Genomic DNA, 21,377 nt, shown 5'->3' with positions numbered 1-21,377 from the left:
TCTTCTAAAATAAGCAGTGAAATAGTTAAATTCTCATCAGCAGGTTTAAGTCAAAGTCTTGTTGAGAGGAATAAGCACCACCTCAAAAGGACTCAGCCAAAGAGAATTCCTCTGTCCCTCTACCTTTGTTACCTGCTATCACTCCATAGGCAGAATGACCATGAATTTTCTGTCCACAAATCAAAATGAGATGGCCTTCTGATTTTATCAAAAATGGGTATTTAATATTTTTCTTTATTGATAGTAGCAACCCACCTTTAATGATCTTTTAAATCTTAAGTGGGTATGTTTCAGTCTTAGCCCTGAACATTGATTTCTACGTTCTAGATAAAATCTTGAGTGTAAATGTTCAGTTTTGTACAAGGGAATAGCAGCATCTATGTGTATGCATTAATAACAATGAGAATAATCAGTATAACTCACAGTTTACCACGTTGAAACTGTGCCAGCTAGTTATTGATTTCAAGCCAATAAATTCACTTGAAGTTATGAGTGTGGATCGATGATAGGATATGGTCTTTCCTGTGAGTTCTATATACATTTATGAAACCAAGAAAGTCATTAATATATTATTAATAAGGAATCTTGCACATTTTTATCTGTTAATATACTGTCTGGTTGGAGCTAATGTTTATTTAATATTTTATCATAGTTAGCACCAAGCCTTTAAAAATAAAAATACCTAATACTTAAATAGCGTATTGTACCATATTTTAATCATGCATTAGTGCTTTGTGTTAATAAAGATACTTGAATTTATAAAGCAGGGAAGATGGTAATATCCTTACCTAATTTCTTTAACATATTGTGTTTCAATCTATTGTTAAAAAGGTCAAGTAGTTTCCTGAGAAAGAGTGGATTTGTAAATTGTATCAGCAGAGCCATTTTCTTTCACAGATTATTCATTTTCCTATTTAACGTTTGTAAATATTTTAAGGGAGGAGCAGAGTCTACCTTTTTTTTTTATATGCATGCACTTGGAAACGGATTTTGTAAAAGAAAGAGAAAAATTAAAAGTATTGGTGATTGCCTACTGCTTAAATATTTCCTTGCAGATTCACAGGGACTTAAATGGTTCAATACAGACTGCTTTGTACTTCAATTATTCATCACAGATTCACTCTGAAAATCAAGCCACTGATTTAAGTGCCTGCATAGATTTATGTGCCTAGCTTTAGGTTACTTACCTTTGCAATTTAGCTTTACTTCTTTTAATACACAGTAGCCTCTCCCAAGGGAAAGGATTTTGGGCAAGAGGTTCAGTAATAAGAACCTGTGGACCTTGTATGGTCGGCTGGGGGTCAGGGCCTTCTGCATATAAGACCTCACTTTGGGCCCTTCTTCCTTCACCTCTGGCTCCCAGACAGTGCAGGACTATCTTACTCTTACTGCCCTCTGGAACCACCAGAGGAGGGATCAGCAGTCTGCAGATTTGTTTAGGCTCTGATTCAGCAAAGCACTTAAGCACAGGAGCAACCCCACTGAGTTTAAAAGGACTACTCACAGGCTTAATGTTAAACACGTGTTTAAGTGCTGTGTGAATCAGGACCTAAATCTCTATTTAAGTGGGTTCCTCGTCCCTCTCTTGTTCATAGAATCATAGAATATCAGGAATAGAAGGGAGCTCAGGAGGTCATCTAGTTCAACCCCCTGCTCAAAGTGGGACCAATCCCCAACTAAATCATCCCAGCCAGGGCTTTGTCAAGACTGACCTTAAAAACTTCTAAGGAAGGAGATTCCACCACCTCCCTAGGTAACCCATTCCAGTGCTTTACCATGCTCTTAGTGAAAAAGTTTTTCCTAATATCCAACCTAAACCTCCCCCACTGCAACTTGAGACCATTACTCCTTGTTCTGTCATCTGGTATCACTGAGAACAGTCTAGATCCATCCTTTTTGGAACCCCCTTTCAGGTAGTTGAAAGCAGCTATCAAATACCCCCTCATTCTTCTCTTCTGCAGACTAAATAATCCCAGTTCCCTCAGCCTCTCTTCATAAGTCATGTGCTCCAGCCCCCTAATCATTTTTGTTGCCCTCTGCTGGACTCTTTCCAATTTTTCCACATCCTTCTTGTAGTGTGGGGCCCAAAACTGAACACAGTACTCCAAATGAGGCCTCACCAGTGCTGAGTAGAGGGGAATGATCACATCCCTCGATCTGCTGGAAATGCCCCTACTTATACAACCCAAAATGCCATTAGCCTTCTTGGCAACAAGGGCACACTGTTGACTCATATCCAGCTTCTCATGCACTGTAACCCCTAGGTCCTTTTCTGCAGAACTGCTGCCTAGCCACTCGGTCCCTAGTCTGTGACACTGCATGGGATTCTTCCGTCTTAAGTGCAGGACTCTGCACTTGTCCTTGTTGAACCTCATCAGGTTTTTTTTGGCCCAATCCTCTAATTTGTCTAGGTCCCTCTGTATCCTATCTCTACCACTCCTCCCAGTTTAGTGTCATCTGCAAACTTGCTGAGAGTGCAGTCCATGCCATCCTCCAGATCATTAATGAAGATATTGAACAAAACTGTTCCCAGGACTGACCCTTGGGGCATGCCACTTGAAACCGGCTGCCAACTAGACATGGAGCCATTGATCACTACCTGTTGAGCCCGACAATTTACCCAGCTTTCTATCCACCTTATAGTCCATTCATCCAGCCCATACTTCTTTAACTTGCCAGCAAGAATACTGTGGGAGACCATATCAAAAGCTTTGCTAAAGTCATGGAATAACACATCCACTGCTTTCCCCTCATCCACAGAGCCAGTTCTTTTGTCATAGAAGGCAATTAGGTTAGTCAGGCATGACTTGCCCTTGGTATATCCATGCTGACTGTTCCTGATCACTTTCCTCTACTCTAAGTGCTTCAGAATTGATTACTAGAGGATCTGCTCCATGATTTTTCCAGGGGCTGAGGTGAGGCCGACTGGCCTGTAATTCCCCGGATTCTCCTCCTTCCCTTTTTTAAAGATGGGCACTACATTAGCCTTTTCCCAGTCATCTGGGACCTCCCACGATCACCATGAGTTTTCAAAGATAATGGCCAATGACTCTGCAGTCACATCCGCCAACTCCTTTAGCATCCTCTGCCCCATGGACTTGTGCTCATCCAGCTTTTCTAAATAGTCCTGAACCACTTCTTTCTCCACAGAGGGCCGGTCACCTCCTCCCCATACTGTGCTGCCCAGTGCAGCAGTCTGGGAGCTGACCTTGTTCGTGAAGATAGAGGCAAAAAAATCATTGAGTACATTAGCTTTTTCCACATCCTCGATCACTAGATTGCCTCCCTCATTCAGTAAGGGGCTCACACTTTCATTGAATTTTTTCTTGTTGCTAACTTACCTGAAGAAACCCTTCTTGTTACTCTTAACATCTCTTGCTAGCTGCAACTCCAAGTGTGATTTGACCTTCCTGATTTCACTCCTGCATGCCTGAGCAATATTTTTATACTCCTCCCTGGTCATTTGTCCAATCTTCCACTTCATGCAAGCTTCTTTTTTGTGTTTAAGATCAGCAAGTATTTCACTGTTAAGCCAAGCTGGTCGCCTGTCATATTTACTATTCTTTCTTCACATAGGAATGGTTTGTTCCTGCAACCTCAATAAGGATTCTTTAAAATACAGCCAGCTCTCCTGGACTCCTTTCCCCTTCATGTTATTCTCCCAGGGGATCCTGCCCATCAGTTCCCTGAGGGAATCAAAGTCTGCTTTTCTGAAGTCCAGGGTCCATATTCTGCTGCTCTCCTTTGTTCCTTGTGTCAGTATCCTGAACTCGACCATCTCGTGGTCACTGCCTCCCAGGTTCCCATCCACTTTTGCTTCCCCTACTAATTCTTCCCTGTTTGTGAGCAGCAGGTCAAGAAGAGCTCTGACCCTAGTTGGTTCCTCCAGCACTTGCTCCAGGAAATTGTCCCCTACACTTTCCAAAAAATTCCTGGATTTTTGGGGGGAATGTGTGTTTAGATCACAGGGTCAAAACAAGACACAGACAATTGTCTGTGTTCCCTCCCACCCATCCTGTCCCACTACCCCTGTACAGATTCCTTTCCCCACAAAGGGCCTCTCTGCCCCACTTGCAGAGAGAGAAGAATATCTGCCCATGACGGGTCCAATCTGTATGTGGTTCTCAGGAAGGTGATGACTGTTATTTTTCACTTTCCCCCTAAAAAATAACTCCCCAAGGCCTGCAGTTTAGGAAGTATTACAGGAAGGCTTGGCAAAATTCAATTTATATATAAAATTTTGATGGATAATGATGTTTATTTTTAAGCTTTTTTTCTATTTTTAGCTATTTAAATTTTCACAGTTACAGAATATTATTTGAAGGTCAGACAATAATTATTTAATGGCAGTAGATGTTGAGATTCAAAAAAGTTAAATACTTCTAACCATTAAAACACAAATTATTAACATCCCATGTCAAAATACACAAAAGTAAATATATTTAAATCAAACTCTAATAAGTTCTCAAGCAGCATTTTTCTTACTTAGCCAATCTGTAAATTTTGATTATTATTGATGGGAATATTTTTTCATCGGTTTGTGTGTGTACGGTGAAATCAACTATTACCAACATTTACTGATAAAAATGTCATCCTTCTAAGCATAATTACAGGAGGAGAAGTTTTAACATGGAAATTCAGGCCATTTCACTGATATAGCTTCCAATGCTGTTTTTAATACAAATTTCAAGTCAAAATAAAATGTACATGCTCTCTAATTCCCAAGCTTCTGAGGCCTTTTCAAACTTCCCCTTGCTCCCTGCCCCTTCTTTCCCCCCCCCCCCCAAAAAAAAAAAAAGTCTGAGATGAAGCATAAACATTTTCAAACCAAAATTTTGTCTGGGAAAAATTATGGTGAGGTGAGGGATTTCAAACAAGCTTTGCAGAGTATGTCTAGGTGTATTCCTATTGAAGGGGCCAGTACTGAACACCTATGTAAGATGCCTAACACCTACCTAAGGAGCCAGTGCCTAACACCACTTTGCTGCTGTAGCTCCCACCTGGGTTGCTCACAAACAGTCTGACAGCATGCGGATCATACCCTGAATGTTTGTGCACAGCCACAACCCTGGTCTAGCAGTTCTGACCCCAGCAGCCTTTCAGCAAACACCAGCCACACTCTGGCTTCCAGCAAACTTGATTACTACTTGCAGGGTGACCCCAACACACTCCCAGTTTCAAATTTTCCCCCAAAATGTGTGTTCTGCATGGTCCAGCCCCTCCAGGACAGTTCAGGTCCATTTTAGATCCATTGCCCCAGTAAAGGAACAATATCCAACCATTCACTTCTTTAAATGGAGTTATCACACTGCCCAGTTTAATCACAACACTGGATTAGTTTGATTAAAGAATAAAGCAAGTTTATTTAACTACAAAGAGAGATATTTTATGTGAGTACAAATACAAGGCATTAAAGTCAGAAATGTCACTAAAGATAACATGCTTTTCAGTGCTAAAATTTAACAAACTAGACTTGATTCAAGATCAAATCCTCACCACATGCTGCCAGCAACAGGGCTGACCAAATTTCAAGTCAAGCTCTCTCCCAAAGTCAAATGGCTATTTCCTTTATCTTCTTAGTAAAAGAAAGAGCGAGCGATACTTTGGGGTATTATTGCCCCTCGCTTTATTGGCAAGTCCTCCTTTGAAATGCATTTTCCTGAGGTTTATCCCAAGATAAAGTTCATTCCCACTGTGAGGATGTCTTGTCCTTTGTCTTCAAGAAAGAGGTTTGCCCACTCCCCAGATCTCTCCGGTAACCACATTCAGGGGCGGCTCCAGGCCCCAGCATGCCAAGCGCTCTGCCGGTCGCCAGGAGGGTGGCAGGCAGGGTGCCTTCGGCGGCATGCCTGCGGAGGGTCCGCTGGTCCCGTGGCTCCGGTGGACCTCTGTCAGGCATGCCTGCGGAGGGTCCGCTGGTCCCGCAGCTCCACCAGAGCCGCGGGACCAGCGGACCCTCCGCAGGCACGCCTGCGGGAGGTCCACCGGAGCCGCGGGACTGGCGAGCGGCAGAGCGCCCCCCGTGGCATGACGCCGTGCTTGGGGCAGCAAAATGTTTAGAGCCGCCCCTGACCACATTTCAGTTATAATTTCAGCTTCTACATGACATTACTTACTTACATTACTGATACTTTATACCTTACATTACTTATACTTTATATTATATGTAAAGTTATACTAATATACTAATAACTTTACATATCATGTTGCTACATACATTTCACCATGATATTATTGACCAGTGAGTTGTTAGTTTTCAAATGATACCTCACGAGGCATATTTTGTACAATACAATAGTGTGTAGGGTCTGAATACGGGGGTGCATTCACTCACAGTAAGTAAGGCTTACAAGTAAATGAGAACCAAATTACTATACACAGGGTATAATTCAGGACAGAATTTAGCCCAAAAGCCCTCGTCCACCAGCTGCTCTTTGTGGATAGATCCCTCCCTGACAATAAGGCTTCTTGGAGGCTGTGAAGGGGTTCATCTGCATGGAGCGGCTTGCAGATTTGAGGCCTAAATGTATATCTTTAATCAGACTGATAAATATTTCCTTATTTGCAAACGCCTTTTCACAGATGAAAAAAATGAATCACACTTCATAAAATATACCAGAACTGTAGACACCACACATGAGCTGATATTGAAAATGTTACTGGCCTTTTTTTTTTTTTTTTTTTTTTTGGTAGGAAACCAGCATTATTTCACTGATTAGCAGATAAAAGTAAATCAATACTGGGAGTCAACCCACAGCCATTATGCCACTGCATGGTGGACTGCTCATTATAGTACTTCAGTACTAAAGCACTCCTCTGCTTTTATCTTGTTGAGCATCTGTTTCTATTATTTACAGTTTCTGTTGCTATACCTTGCCAAAAGCATTAAAAAAGAGTGTGTACAAGTTTAAACCTTTCCATTTGAAACAGATTATTCTTTTATACTAAAATATCTGCAAGGCATAAATACACAAATTGAAATGCCACTTTTAGACGTAGCTGAAAGTCTAAAGCTTGCTTTGGCCAAAGGCTAGTTCTTTTGCTGTGCTGCTGACATGGAACAGATTTTTATCTCCTAAATGCCATTTTCTATCAGTATGGGTGCCTTTGGCTTTTTACTTTGCAAGGACTTGTCCAAGTAATGACCTCTCTTTTGTTGTTTTAGTTGGCTTGTGTGTAATCATGCATAACTCTTGGAGAATGAGCTGACACAGTTTAGGACAGATGTAGTGATTGTGACAAAGCACCTGTATGGTCCAGTGCATTGGGGAATAATGGTGTCTAACTCACTACCATTAACATGCATCATGAAAGAAAATAGAATCGACATTTATCATTTTCCCAATTGCATCTACTTTATCCTATTCCCTGTTAGCTAGGGTTGATTATTTTGGATTTCTTTTGATTTTTATGTCACTAATCATGTAATGATAGGGAAATTACCGTATGCCTTATGTGTCTGCACTAATGTTCACAGAACCCTGTGTTGCTTCCAAACATAGTTTACTAGACCAGTTCAACTGTAGTAGCTTTATTTAATACAACTAAGGGCCAAATTCTGTTCTCACTTACAAACTGTGCAACCTGAGAGCAGAATGTTTGCCATTGGGGATTAATTTTTCCATTTGAAATTATTTTATGTTATGATCCAGAAATATATATACAAGTCTTCTAATTAAGTATAACTGTATTACAAGTGCTAAGGACAGAATATGACACAATTGTTAGAAGGTTATTGCTCGTATTGTTAAATTGTATTATGATCAGTGAAAAAAATATTAAAAGTTGCATACATGTATGTGTGTGTGTCTATATATATATATATGTATGCAAGTTTTAATATTTTTTTCACTGATCATAATACAATTTAACAATATGAGCAATAACCCTCTAACAATTGTGTCATATTCTGTCCTTGGCGGTTGTAATACCGTTAAACTTAATTAGGAGACTTGTGTGCAGTTAATAAGATCTTTCTTACTTACTGATGACTTCTACTTGAATACGAGATAATCATGGGGACGCTGATTGATAGGAACATAAAATAAGAGTTGAACACAATGTTTCTCATTTGCTATTGTTCATTTATATAATGTGAGTATTATTTCTGTCAAGTGACGTTCTGTATAACAGCTCTCTGCCAATGTAAAATGAGATTGCTACCTGGGTGACATCCCATTGTCATGTTTAGTGGTTACTATCTCAATCCTAGCTAATTTTAAGGACAATAGGTTTGAAATAGCCTTTGAAGACGAGGATGATGTTATTCTTTGCTTTTCAGCTATTGAAAAACTTTGAATAAGAAACAGTCTGTAGTTGAGTTCTGGATAAAGTTCTATAGGAAAGGCAACCTTCTATGGTGTGACATTATGATTTAGAAACAGTCCAGAGTCTTAATACCTTAGAGAACTGCAAAATGTCACTCAGAGGATGATGTGGGACATGGTACTGTACTTGTAACAATTCATTTTTTATACTTTAATCTTGCTCCTTAATGATTTCTATCAATGTTGCTGCTTATTTTAGCACCAGCCATACAACATTAGCTTCTTAAATGCTCCACAGTCAGTACAAAGGATCTTTTTAGAAAGCTTGATAACATAATATGACCTTTAATTTATCAGACTAGGCCCTATGTTTTCTTATCTCATTGTTGCTTTTCATCATCTCTCGCTTGCTTTTGATATAATACACCAACCTCTGAAAACTAAGGTTCGAGCACTAGACAAACAAAGGAAGATATCACATAATTGATGGAACATGACTCAGGAAGAGCACACTGTTACTTTAATCACTAATTAATCCAGTGGAAAAATATCAAAATCAAAACACACACCAGAAGGTGGCTGGTTTGAGCCAAAGAGGCTGCCACACCTCATAGCAATGTACCAAAAGATTAATAAGAGTTTGCAGTGATGACATTTGAAATGTTTAAAAATATGGTCTAAGATGAGGGCCCACTTCATATGCAAGCATGAAGCAAAGAGCCTGTAGGTGAACATAAGAAGTTAAAGTACTATTTGTAGGGTCAGTGACAAATCTCATTGTTTCAGTATGTCAAATAACTGGGCACATTTTCAGCCCAATCTGATTCTTTGCTTTCTGCTGAGTAGTGTTGTGTAGTAGTTTTTTATGCTGCCAAAAAGCCATTGTATTCCACCCCAGAGGTGGCTGTATTTCACTATGGTGGGTGAAGTAATTTCTGTTTAGGTATCCATTGTTCTTTATCGAGCATTTGGGGATGCTTTAGGGTGAAAAAGACCATAGAAATCTGTGATACTCTGATAGGAAATTGGTAAAATCAAGGGTGGTACTGCTTTTGTTTTTGCAAAATCCTAATTGATCAGGTTTTGGTTTTGCAATATCATGAATCTTTGGGCACAGAATTCTGTTTTACCTGAATTGCTTCCTAAATGTCTCAGGGAAAGAAGGCATTTGGATAAATGGAAAGGATTTAGACAGCCTCTTTATTAAAATGATATATTCTTGAGGGTAAAGCACCAAAAAGAGCAAATTCTGAGCACTCCTTGCCTGGAACACACAACTAAAGCACTGGTCAGAGGTTAGCACTGGTGATACATTCATATGTTTTCACAAATCATAGGAAATTATGGCAATAAATAAGTAAATGGAGGGGAAACATCCTTCAATATCTTATTTTCTAGGTGTGTTTTTAATGTGAAATATCTGATAGACACTGTAGTGTCTATAGTGCATCCTATCTGGCTATTCAGCATCAATACATGTGGCTCTCTTTATTGAACTGTTCCATTGAACAGGGCTGTATAGCATGATCATGGAGTTTGAGAGCTCATGCTAATGAATTCAAAGTGAAGACTAGTCCATCTGATATGTAGTTTTTTTAAAATGTATTTTATTTGTCTGTTAGGCCCCATCTATAGCCACATACTGGTGTTTTATTTTATTCCATCTATTTATTTAGGGCCAGATTCTGACATTTTTACTCATACTGAATAGATGAGTGGTTCCATTAGCTTCAATGGGGCTACTTGCAGAGAAAGATACTATTCTAGGTGAGCAAGCATTGTAGAATTTGGACCTTATTTATTTGCTGCACTTACTTTAACTAACTTTAGAGCTGCTTCTCCCTTGAATTGTCTCTGCTGGCTGATTGACAGGTCAGTTCAAGATGGCCAACAGGAAGAAACATTTTATCCTAGAGAGGTGCATCTGCTTTCCCTTAAGCATTGGAGAAAAAGGAAACTTATCTCTTGGATACATAGCTTTCAATGCCTGGGGGCAGACAGGGACCTGACAGTTTCAGGAAGAGACCACATTAACTTTAGGAAGCTACGGGGCTAGCTGAGGATATTAATTAGATTCCCCCGAATGTTGTGTGCAATCATGCAATTGCATTGGAAGAAGCAGGTGTGTGGAATAACTAAAGCATGTCCCGTGCTAAAGGACCCAATCCTGCAAACATTTACACAGATGAGTAACTTTGCTCACTAGGTCAGACTCATTGACTTCACTAAATTAGGCTAAAAAAGGATAATTAAATTTTCATCTGAATCCTAGTAAGCCTTTACAGAATTTCGATGAGCTGGCTGCTTGCAATGCACTGTGTTCTGAATATACCTTACAGCAAGCACCCAATTTGCATTGTTATAATAGCATTGAATGCATAAATATATGGGTTTTTTTTTCAAGTCTTGTAATATTGCACCTGCTCTGTTGTCCGCAGAGTCACATGTAAGTGCAGTGTTACCATGTGAGTTAATGTGACTGCCAGTGTTACAATTTCAGATTCATACCACATAGTTAGACACTTGTGCCTGCAATTGATAGTGCTTGCAATATCACACCTTCTTTTGTTTGTGGGTGTCAAATTATAGATGCACAATGAATTGGGAATGTAAATTTTATTACAGATCAGGTAGCTGGAGGTTTAAAATTTATCCTTTGCATCCTCAGTTGATTGTAGCCATGATGGCAAAAGTAGTAGCTGTATTTAAACACCTTTGAAAATCTAACCCATATTTTAATAATCAGGATATCTTTAGCACAAGCTATCAGTGGCCATCATTAGAGCATGGCCCCTATCCCATAGGCTAGTCCCATGACTGTATTGAGCATCTTGTAAACTGGGGGCTGAGAGACTTTTTCAGGCGACTGCCATGGATCCACCATTACCCCTTTCTCATGCCCCTCAGCTTTTTTCTGACAGATTTTCCCTTTTGTGTTAGCTGAAAGAGACAATATCAGTCTCAGCCCTTATTCTCCCAGTCATCCCACTGGTGTCCAGATGAGCTTTGCCATAAGACCCAGGCACTTAGCGAGCAAGTCAAGGATTTTGTTTTTCCAAAAACAATGATAGGGTTCATATTTCTCTTTATAATCCCATTTTATTTATTTGCCTAGTTGCTCACTGTAATTAATAGGGTGAATTTGTCTGACAAGTAACGGGCTGTTACAAAGAAACAAAATATTCTCTACCCTTTAAGTTGTTCTTCACAGACTCTCAATTTTCAACCTTCTTACTTATTCTCTTTCAAGGATGCTGCTATTTCGCATCAATAACTGACACCTTTATTTCAGAGAACAAAATAGAATTACACTTCAGCACTGAAAATATAATAAATCGGGAGGAGATAAAATACAGATTAGTGAAGTTCACATAGTCAGCCTGTCCCCACTGACCTATAGATGCAAAGGTCTGATTAAGATTTTTTGGATTGCTTCTTCTCAATCTCACCGCAAGATTTAGATATGATGGAAAGTTTTGACCTTTGTTGCTCCTCTCTGCTTACCTTGATTCTTTGAAATTACTGTTATTCCCTTGAAGTCTACCTGTTCATACAGAATTAATACACTACAGTGTGACAAAATATTGTGTATTTGGTAGAAGAATTAAGCCATCTAGAATTCAATCAGACTGGACAATGTCACAGTGCATACTTTGAGTGGTCATTTTTATCCCCTATTTTTATCAAAGAAGTCTCACCTATATCAGCAAGAAATTTTATGCTAGATATTCAAAGACCTATCTAAAATTAAAGTTTATGCACATAAATTATTCCCAGAGAATTACTGTTGAAAAGCATTTCTTCAGTATTTCTTAATGCTTACAAAGGCTCACAGGTATAAAAACTCAAAGCCAGAATTCTATTTAGAGAATAATAGCATGCAAATAGCTTTATTTGGGAATTTTCTTGGTGATTTAATTCAATGTTGTTCAGTACACCAGTAGACAAAACTACAAACAAATGTGTCTGAATTTTTTTAGATTAATGCAACTGGGGAAAACAATGTGTCAGACTGTAACGTGTTTCCTATCAGATGGGTACATTTGTACAGCAGTGTTTAGTTCAGGGGGATTTATCCCAGCTCAGACTCTGACCCTAACTGTTCAGCAAGAGACATTTGATAACAGATGTGTATCCATCACTATTTTTATGCCTGATTTTTATTTTGGTTTTGCGCTGTTTTCATTTCATCATTTGTAACTGTCTTGATTGATTTCATGGTGTCTTTTTTTTTAAAATTTACTATTTGAGTCACCAATATGTGTATTAATTATTTCAGCTCTAAACCTATGCACTCTCCATTAAACTAAAGTTTGATAAGTTCCACACCATTTCCTTTTAGCCCTTCCTTTTGTATTATCTGCTAAGAAACCTTAAAATAATCTAGTAGGGCCAAATCAAAATACATTTGACTATGCACTTTTACTCTTTTGAGAGATGAGCTAAAGTAATCAGCAATCATTTTTATATTTGACCTTTACAAAGCAAATGGTTATTACCCTGCTTTTCATTTGTATTTAGCTCCCAGGGTGCATGGCTGCTGCACATAGGTTACAGCATAATTTGCAGATCATACAACATGATAATAGGATACAGTGTTTTACCCACTGTATACTGCAAAGATTTTAAAATGAAATAAGCTTTTAGAAAGCAAGTTAAAAATAAATGAGTTGGTATCCACCTTCCATTAAATGATATCCAGTATATGTCTGCCCATATTATAAAATTCCAAATGTTTCTTCATTAAGGCTATTACTCACATTGGGGAACATTTACTCACATAAAGTGTCCTATGGAAATGAATGAGATTGTTTGATGAGTAAAGACCAATCCAACTTCCATGAGAGTCTTTGATTTGACTTTATTGGGAGGTGAATCTGGTCTTAAATGTTCACAACCCTCAATTTTGACAATCTAACCTTTATTACAAGTGATTTGGTAGAATATTTTAAATGTATAAACGGTGGGAGGTTTTAAGTGTGGAAGCAAGGAAAATTCATGGAAATAGGATATAATTTCACTGATTTAGTTAATCAATTGATAAGGCATCTATGAAAGCCATGTAAGCAGCATTCAAAAATGCCAAACATAAGCAAAGATTAAAGAAAATCCAGCTAGGTCAGATATATGAGAGAAGATCAATCAATACGCCATTACTACGAAAGATGAAAAAAATGGAGATGCAGAAAAACAGACAGACAGTCAGAAGACATTAATCCACATGCCTTTTTCCACATGTTGCTCACATGAGGCTTCATCAGATATTCCTTGAACATCGCCAATTTCCACTGAAGTCATGGGGAGTTTGGGGTATACAAAGAATGTAGCTTCACGCCCAAGATGAAGAGCTGGAATGTTAAAAGGTTACAATCAGGAAGAAATTCCACTTTTTGAATGTCCACAACAGCATGAAGATAAGTTATGAAAGTAAAATGCAATCTTTTCCTCTATAGAATCCTTTCTTTGGAAACATTTTAAAAGAAAAAAACAGAAGTGTTTTGTACAAAAAGTATTTGAAGTCACGGGAGAATAATATGTGGATGTGTTTTCTTCGAATATCAGAGTGTGTATAGAAGTTTACATGGCATAATGAAGAGAAAGTAAAGAAGGGGGTAATTTCTAAAACATGATGCTGTACATTCAGCCAAACTGAATGATAACCATGTTAAACTGTACAAAGCAGACAGGAAGCATGGTAAGTCATAGCCTGTTTTACAGAAGAGCATAATAAATAAACCAAAATTACTTGTTGGAATGGAAACTGATTTTGTTTCCAGGGCTATAGTAAAATCCAATCCTTCACTTGATGAATGTTGCTGTTGATTTCATAGATATTGCTTACCTGAGTAAAGGTTAAGGGACTGGGTGCTTCAATTTGGATAATATTTTTCATTGATAATTTGCAGTAAGATCCTGCCAGGTACTGAGCTTCAATTCGAGGTGTTGCACCTCTGAGATTAGTGCTTTATATCTACCATTTCAAACACCGGGCTTAATCCTTCTCCTGCTGAAGTCAATAGAAGTTTGCACATATAAATCAATAAGTACAAATATGGAACATGACCCCAGTTAGGAATGACTGTCTTTTAGTCTTTTGGATTTGCTCACTTCTCTGGTACTTAAACTGATGTGTTTCTATCAATGCATGTGACACAAAGGTATTGTCATTCTAAACAAAAAGCACTTTATATTGAAGAAAGCATTTGGTTTCACCATTTTCCTAGTGATTTTTTTGTAAAAAAGTATAGAAATTGATAACATGTTTCTGATATACTTTATATAATGAAAGCATACAGATCAATTATTACAAATAAATATTTAAGGCAATCCTCAAATTATCTGTAGCAGGCTGGTATATTTCTAATCATGTGGGGCCATAGTCTGCTGCAGAGCTCTATGGCAGAGCTCTCACTGAAAGCAAAGGGAATTCTCTGTGCAGAATGGGGACAGGAAAGGTTTGCAAGTTAGAGAAGTTTGTCCTTCGCAGACTCTCCTTCTGGCTAGCTCTTAGCTTATGAACCCCTGCTAAATATGGCTAAAGTTTTAAACACCTCACATTTTGGATACAGGATTATTATAGACAACCACTGAAGTCACTTTTGTCAAAGCCTTAATGTTCCTTAATAAAATATGTTGTTGCTGGGCTCTGTTAAAATGTAAAAATAATGGATTTGTTCTCTATCACATATTTGAACTTCTGGAATTTATTTAAATCAAATGAATGAGAATGTATTTTTTTTACCAGAAAATAAGTTTTGTCAGGTATATTTCTATACAGCAGATGTAAGTGTACCATAGATGTTGGTTAAGGCTTGTGTTCTTCTTCTTTAAATGACTAACCTGGAGAAAGAGGTTGGATGTCTTTTGAAAAATAAATCTGTTTCACCTGAACATGTTTAACTAGTTAATAAGAAACATCAAAAAAGACAAAACCCTGAAGTCAATGATCATTTTTTGTAAAGCCATTATATGATGTATAAATTTGTTTTTGGGTCTGTCTATAACATAAGTTTAATAACCTAGCTCAAATGAAGATTTCTAATTTTCAATTAACATAGGAATAATTTTGTTTGCTAAAATAAAATAAATGAATGAATGAAAAGTCTGAAACATGAAATGTTCTAGGTACCACTTTTTAAAATTCCAAATTTCAAAAAATCATGTGGCAACTGTATAGCTCAAGCTTTAAGTATTAACTTTTAACCTTTGACCTTACAGATTTTAACCAATGAAATGTCTCTTTAAACTTTAAAGGAAACAATGATAACGAGCGCCTGGCGATTGCTAGACAGCGAATTCCATATCGACTTGGTCGAGTAGTTGATGAATGGCTACTCGACAAAGGTAAAAAACATTGATTAAAACTTCAAATAAAAAAATAATTTGAACATAACCAAGTAGTACTTCATTGTAACACTAATAAACATAAAAATAAATTTTCAGTAAAACTAAATTAAAAACAAATTTAAAACAGTAAAATGTAGAGAGTAATATTTGCATACCTTGTATAATAATTTCTACACATTTTTAGAAGTATCAGCTGTTTAATAATCTTACCCTGTTAACTTAAGGTTAAAGGGACTGTTAAATATAATCCACTAACTCAATCTATGAAGGTACTCATAGCAAACATTAACCACAAATTATAAATCATTCATAGATTATATTACATGTTCCAGCATCTAAATTATTAACTAAAAATATATGTAGTTATGATATGTTCATTATGGTCCTGAAAAAAAAATCTTTGTTTAAACTGTAGGTATCTTAAATAGTGGGCACTATGAATTGCCAATCAAAATGAAGTCCCTTTAACGTTTGCAACCTTCTAAGGGGATTTTGGAACAAACACTAATTAAAACAGAACTTAAAGTTGTGTGCATGCTTATATTAGCAGAAACCAATCTGCTAAAGTAAATATTCTGTTTAATAATAATGGTAATGTTGCTGAGGATTTCTCTGTTTAATGGAATTGTGCCATGATTTCTCCATTGGTATGTGTATCATTCCTGAAGCCGCTTTTACATCTAAAACTTTTTTTATTTTAATTGATAGCCTTGCTGAAAGCCAATCAGACATCTTTTTTTGAATTCTTTGTCTCTGAGATGCTCAGTATGAACCATGCATTTCTTTTCAGTGTTTATGTTGAAGGAAAATAAACATTCAGATGTGAAAAGGAAACATTAATTTATACACTTATATATAGACATATGACAGATATCTGAATTACTGCATTAGAACATACTCATTAAAATTAGACTTCATTTGACTTAGTAAAAGGTTTGCACACACACACACATACACACGAACCCGTGTGTGTGTGTGTATATATATATATGTATTTGTAATATATATACACACACAGTTACTTAAAAAGCTATAGTGCAGGTGTTATATTGGTGTGGAAAATCCTTGAAATGTTGACAATCTTGGTGGATGGTGGAAAGTAGTTTTAAGGAATTAGAAACTTTGCATTCTTGACACACACACAAAAAGGCAAAATGTAGGTAAAAGGGAGGACAATCTCATTCTTATTTGCAATACTAAACAAATTTATAAATATACTTGATTGGCCTTTTAGCAAAAAAACAAAACATAAATTAAGAAATTACAAATATTTCTCAATATTTATGCATTTCATGGACACTTCATTAAAAAAGCAATGAATTATGAGTCTAATTACTCTCTTATAGTTTATTGCTCTCATTATTCACCCCATGCAAATTTGTTAATCATCCTCTTAGAGTATAGAGTTCACAATCAACATTTTTGCATGTATGTAATATTATCTTTACAGGGCGTCAGCTTACAATCTTCAATAGCCAAGCAACCATAAAAATTGGAGGCAAAGAACAGGGTCATCCATTCCAAGGCCAGCTCTCTGGTCTTTACTACAATGGCTTGAAAGTTCTGAATATGGCAGCTGAAAATGATGCTAACATCGTGATAGAAGGAAATGTGAGACTTGTTGGTGAAGTGCCTTCTTCTATGACAACTGAGTCAACAGCTACCGCAATGCAGTCTGAGATGTCCACATCAGTTATGGAAACTACCACCACTTTGGCCACGAGCACTGTCAGAAGAGGAAAGACCCCTACAAAAGAACCTATTGGTCAGGTTAGTCAACCTATATATACTTTCCAAATATTTTCCCTTCTTTGTATGTCTGGACTTTCCAAAATTGCATCTGCTCTAGAGATACAATTGTTATTTTTAAACAGCACTTTTCCCTTTGGTAGGTAATACTGATGGACTTCAGCAAAGAAGTGTGGGTTTTAAAGAGGTAGTTGAAATGAAATAGTGTGGCTAGATGAGAGTAGGAGATGGTGGGAAAGAGGGCATTAAAACTCTAGAGTTTTCTTTCAAAGATAACAGTATGATACACTTTCTTAAAGGGCACGATGCATCTTGAAAGGTATTAAATTCAAGGAGAGTTTAGAGCTATTGGCACCTCCAAGACTGAAGCTCTAAGTCAGAGAATGTTATTTACTGTTTGCTGAGGTTATTTGCACCTTGTCAATTTAGTGATACATATAGTAGCTTTCAGGTTTTGGCAGGATCTCTTTCTGTTGTGTGGAAAATTTTGATTATCTGAAAAAAGGGGGGAGGAGTGAGTTCATTAAGCATTTTAATCATCTGCCTTGCACATACCTTGTGTCACAATATTCAAACTCCGTGCTTTAGAAAAATATAATTTAATGGGACATTTCTTTAGCAGATAAAACTCTTTTACATTTGTCATATTCTGTTTGTAGGGTGACCAGATAGCAAGTGTAAAAAATCGGGACAGAGTGTGGGGGGTAATAGACGCCTATACCAGGAAAAACCCTGAATATCGTGACTGTCCCTATAAAATCGGAACATCTGGTCACCCTATCTGTTTGTAACTGCCTAAAAAAAGATTTACATTGCCAAAAGGTTGTCATACTGTTCATTTGATTCAGATGATCACTAACTGGTTTTCACGATGTGCCTCTAAACCATAACTCTTAGTCTGTTGAGGTCCAAATGTGGGACAAAGTGTAAGGGAAGGTCACAAGTTGTTGTGGAAACAAGAACTTGGAACGCTATGTGGATGGTTATATAACCAAGGAAACAGAAGGATCTAATGGTTAGACTAGGGAATTTGAAGAAAAGCTGCCTGTGTTCTGTTTTAAACTGCCATTTACTGTGTGACCTTGGACAAGTCTCTTAACCTTCTGCGCCTCCGTTTCTTCATCTGTAAAACTGGGATAATAGTTTTTCAAACACATAAGGCACTTAGAGACATATGGCACTATAAAAGTAAAAATAATGATAATAATAATTATTGTTATCTTGTTAAATCAGGCCCAAAATTGAGATTAAAATAAGTTTTGATGCAACTTATCTGTGTGTATCTTTATATATATATTACGGCTGTGTACAGTGTACAGAGCTCACTTTATATTTATTTTGTATTACAAGTATTTGCACTGTAAAAAAAAACAAAAGAAGTAGTATTTATCAATTCGCCTAATACAAGTACCGTAGTGCAATCTCTTTATCATGAAAGTTGAACTTACAAATGTAGAATTATGTACAAAAAACCCTGCATTCAAAAATAAAACAAGGTAAAATTTTAGAGCCTGCAAGTCTTACTCCTTGTTCAGCCAATCACTCAGACAAACAAGTTTGTTTACATTTTCAGGACATAATGCTGCCCGCCTCTTGTTTACAATGTCACCTGAAAGTAAGAATAGGTGTTCTCATGGCACTGTTGTAGCTGGCATCACAAGATATTTTTGTGCCAGATGCGCTAAAGATTCACATGTCCTTTCTGTCTTCAACCACCATTCCAGGGACATGCGTCCATGCTGATGACGGGTTCTGCTCGATAACAATCCAAAGCAGTGTGGACCGACGCATGTTCATTTTCATTATCTGAATCAGATGCCACCAGCAGAAGGTTGATTTTCTTTTTTGGTGGTTCAGGTTTTGTAGCTTCTGCATCGGAGTGCTGTTCTTTTAAGACTTCTGAAAGCAAGCTCCAGACCTCATCGCTCTCAGATTTTGGAAAGCACTTCAGATCCTTAAACCGGGGTTGAGTGCGGTAGCTATCTTTGGAAATCTCACATTGGTAACTTCTTTGCGTTTTCTCAAATCTGCAGTGAAAATGTTCTTAAAATAAACAACATGGACTGGGTGATCATCTGAGACTGCTATAACATGAACTATATGGCAGAATGTGGGTAAAACAGAGCAGGGGACATACAATTCTTCCCCAAGGAGTTCCATCAGAAATGTAATTAACACTTACTTTTTTAATGAGCGACATCAGCATGGAAGCATGTCCTCTGGAATGGTGGCCGAAGCATGAAGAGGCATATGAATCTTTAGAATATCTGGCACGTAAATACCTTGCAATCCCAGCTACAAAAGTGCCATGCAAATGCCTGTTCTCACTTACTGGTGACACTGTAAATAAGAAGAGGGCAGCATTATTTCCTGTAAAGATAAACAAACTTGCTTGACTTAGTGATTGGCTGAACAAGTAGTAGTACTGAGCGGACTTGTAGGCTCTGAAGTTTTACATTGTTTTGCTTTTACACATGGGGGGAGGAATAGCTCAGTGGTTTGAGCATTGGCCTGCTAAACCCAGGGTTGTGAGCTCAATCCTTGAGGGGGCCATTTGGGGTAAAAATCTGTCTGGGGATTGGTCCCGCTTTGAGCAGGGGGTTGGACTAGATGATCACCTAAGGTCCCTTTCAACTCTGATATTGTATGATTGCATTGTATGTATGAACAAAACAAAAATCTACATTTGTAAGTTGCACTTTCACAACAAAGAGATTGCACTACAGTACTCTTGTCAAGGCTGAATCCCCACTCTGTCACTCCAAATGCAGAAGTGGGGGCCTGCAAGGATTTTAAAAATTAATACTTGCCACTCCAGGCTTGTATTACACTCCCAGGGTTACAGTTTTTTTCTGACCTTGGCTTGGTAAACGCTGCCACCACCAAATGTAAAAACACCCCTTTGAACCCAGGAAGGAGCACTTGGGAATTCCTCCCTGTGGGGTACCCTCAAGCCCTTTCACACACATCCACCCCCCCCAGGAAAAGCTGAGAAAGAAAACAAAGGAAAATAGTTGTGGCTATCAGCTAATCAAACAACATGCACAAACCTCTTAGGACCCTAAAAATCCAATCCTGTTCTTAAAAAAGGTAAATTTCATTAAAAACAAAAAGGGAAAAAATACATCTGGAACTTAGGCTTTTTTCTAGATCTTAAAAGAATCAATTACAAAATTTAAGCATCCAAAACAACTTTCTTGGGAGTTCAGCTTAAAGGCTGCAAGCAAACAAAAGCATCTGGGGTAAACACAGAGGAGACGTACAACCCAAAATAAAGAAAATAAACCTGATCACGTCTAGCAAACATTCTGATCTACTTACACATTTGGAGTTCAGATAAGTAGCTCTAGGCATCATCTGATGATTTATTATCATACCTGTCTTAAGCTGCTTACAGCATTGCTGCCCTGACCCTCCAGCCCAGAGAACAACAGACAAAGGGAAAGTTTCTTTCCTTTAAAAAGTTTTAGCCTTCCCATTGGCTCTTTTGGTCAGGTGCCCACTTTTTTTTTCTTTACCTGGGGGACTTTTACCCCTTTACAGGTAAATCAATTAAAGAACAGCTACCAAGAGGGATTTTACAGCTAATTGGCTGGATGGGTGTCCATCAAAGGGAGCTATCCCCCCACTTTATTTATCACAACTTGTATGAGGTGGATTGAAAAATACTATTTCTTTTGTTTATCATTTTTACAGTGCAAATATTTGTGAGCAAAAATAATATACACTTTGATTTCAGTTACAACACAGAATACAATATATATGAAAACGTAGAAAAACATTCAAAATATTAAATACATTTCCATTGGTATTCTATTATTTAACAGTGCAATTAAAACTGTGATTAATCACAATTAATTTTTTAATCAATATTAATTTTTTTGAGTTAATTGCATGAGTTAACTACAATTTATCGAGAGACCTAATGTACTACAACTTTATTTATTTGTAATAGCAATGAATATGAATCTGAAAGCAAAATTCACTAAAAACTGACAAGAAACACAATGGAAA

The 21,377-nt window shown here is 37.5% G+C and overlaps 1 protein-coding gene across 23 annotated transcripts in view; it reads left to right on the top strand.

Annotated features, from left to right (window-relative positions):
* The window catches only part of NRXN1 (neurexin 1), a 1,269,767-nt gene that overhangs the window by 1,079,835 nt on the left and 168,555 nt on the right, over positions 1-21,377 (top strand). For 17 of the 23 annotated variants that reach the window (XM_039529862.1, XM_039529854.1, XM_039529856.1 and 14 more), the window contains 2 exons: positions 15,522-15,611; positions 17,065-17,384. In XM_039529862.1, the coding sequence (XP_039385796.1) occupies positions 15,522-15,611; positions 17,065-17,384 (410 nt within the window). The remainder of the gene's footprint in view (positions 1-15,521; positions 15,612-17,064; positions 17,385-21,377) is intronic. The other 6 variants (XM_039529866.1, XM_039529865.1, XM_039529864.1 and 3 more) reach the window with 1 other exon arrangement.

This window comes from Mauremys reevesii, linkage group 3 (assembly GCF_016161935.1).
Source record: "Mauremys reevesii isolate NIE-2019 linkage group 3, ASM1616193v1, whole genome shotgun sequence".
NCBI lineage: Eukaryota > Metazoa > Chordata > Testudines > Geoemydidae > Mauremys > Mauremys reevesii.
Note: the sequence above shows the minus strand (reverse complement) of the source record. Positions and strands in the feature narration are given on the sequence as shown.